We start from the raw sequence: 669 nt of genomic DNA on the forward strand, positions 1-669 counted from the left end.
GCTGGCTAGCTAGCCAGCTAATTGGCCAGCTAGCCATCGAGCTAGCTAAATGGCTAGCTAGCTAGCTAGCTAGCTAGCTAGCTAGCTAGCTAGCTAGCTTACCAAGTAGCTAGCTAGCTGGCTGCCTGGAGGCCAAGCTGCGTGTATACATTGCTAGTTGCCTAAATCGAAGGTGAAGAGCATAGCTGCCCAACTGGCCGCCTAGCTAGCCAGCCAGCAAGCTAGCTAGCCAGCAGATGGCCAGCTAGCCAGCTAGCTAGCTGGCTAGCTAGCTAGCTAGCTAGGCAATTCACATGGTCTTGAAGGTCTCGTAAGCCTTGAGGATGGCCTGCTCGCTTCCTTGGGGCGCCACCAGCAGCCTAATGAGCTCCATGACTTTGGGGTCTGTGCAGGTTTCGGGGGAGAGAGCAGCAGCAGCAGCAGCAGCAGGAGCTGCTGCTTCCAACAGCATCTCCTCCTCGCCTTCGCTTTCCTCTGCTGCAGGCACCTCCTGCTGCCGCTGCTGCTGCTGCTGGGGCAGGGGCTGCTGCTGGGGCTCTTCAGCAGGCATGGGGACGTCGCCTTGGGTTTGGAGCATCGCCTCTGCTGCTGCTTCCTCTCCTGCTGCTGCTGGCTCCGCTGCTGCTGCTGCTGCTGCTAGGGGGGGCGGCTGCGCTGCTGCTGCTGCTG

The 669-nt window shown here is 59.9% G+C and overlaps 1 protein-coding gene across 1 annotated transcript in view; it reads right to left on the reverse strand.

Annotated features, from left to right (window-relative positions):
- Positions 1-289: 289 nt before the first annotated feature.
- Positions 290-669, reverse strand: part of ETH_00043355 (uncharacterized protein) — a gene marked incomplete at both ends in the record, with an annotated part of 488 nt that continues 108 nt past the window's right edge. The window contains one exon of the mRNA XM_013374448.1: positions 290-667. Within this exon, the coding sequence (XP_013229902.1) occupies positions 290-667 (378 nt within the window). The remainder of the gene's footprint in view (positions 668-669) is intronic.

Source organism: Eimeria tenella, genomic scaffold (genome assembly GCF_000499545.2).
Source record: "Eimeria tenella Houghton genomic scaffold, Eth_scaff2047, whole genome shotgun sequence".
NCBI lineage: Eukaryota > Apicomplexa > Conoidasida > Eucoccidiorida > Eimeriidae > Eimeria > Eimeria tenella.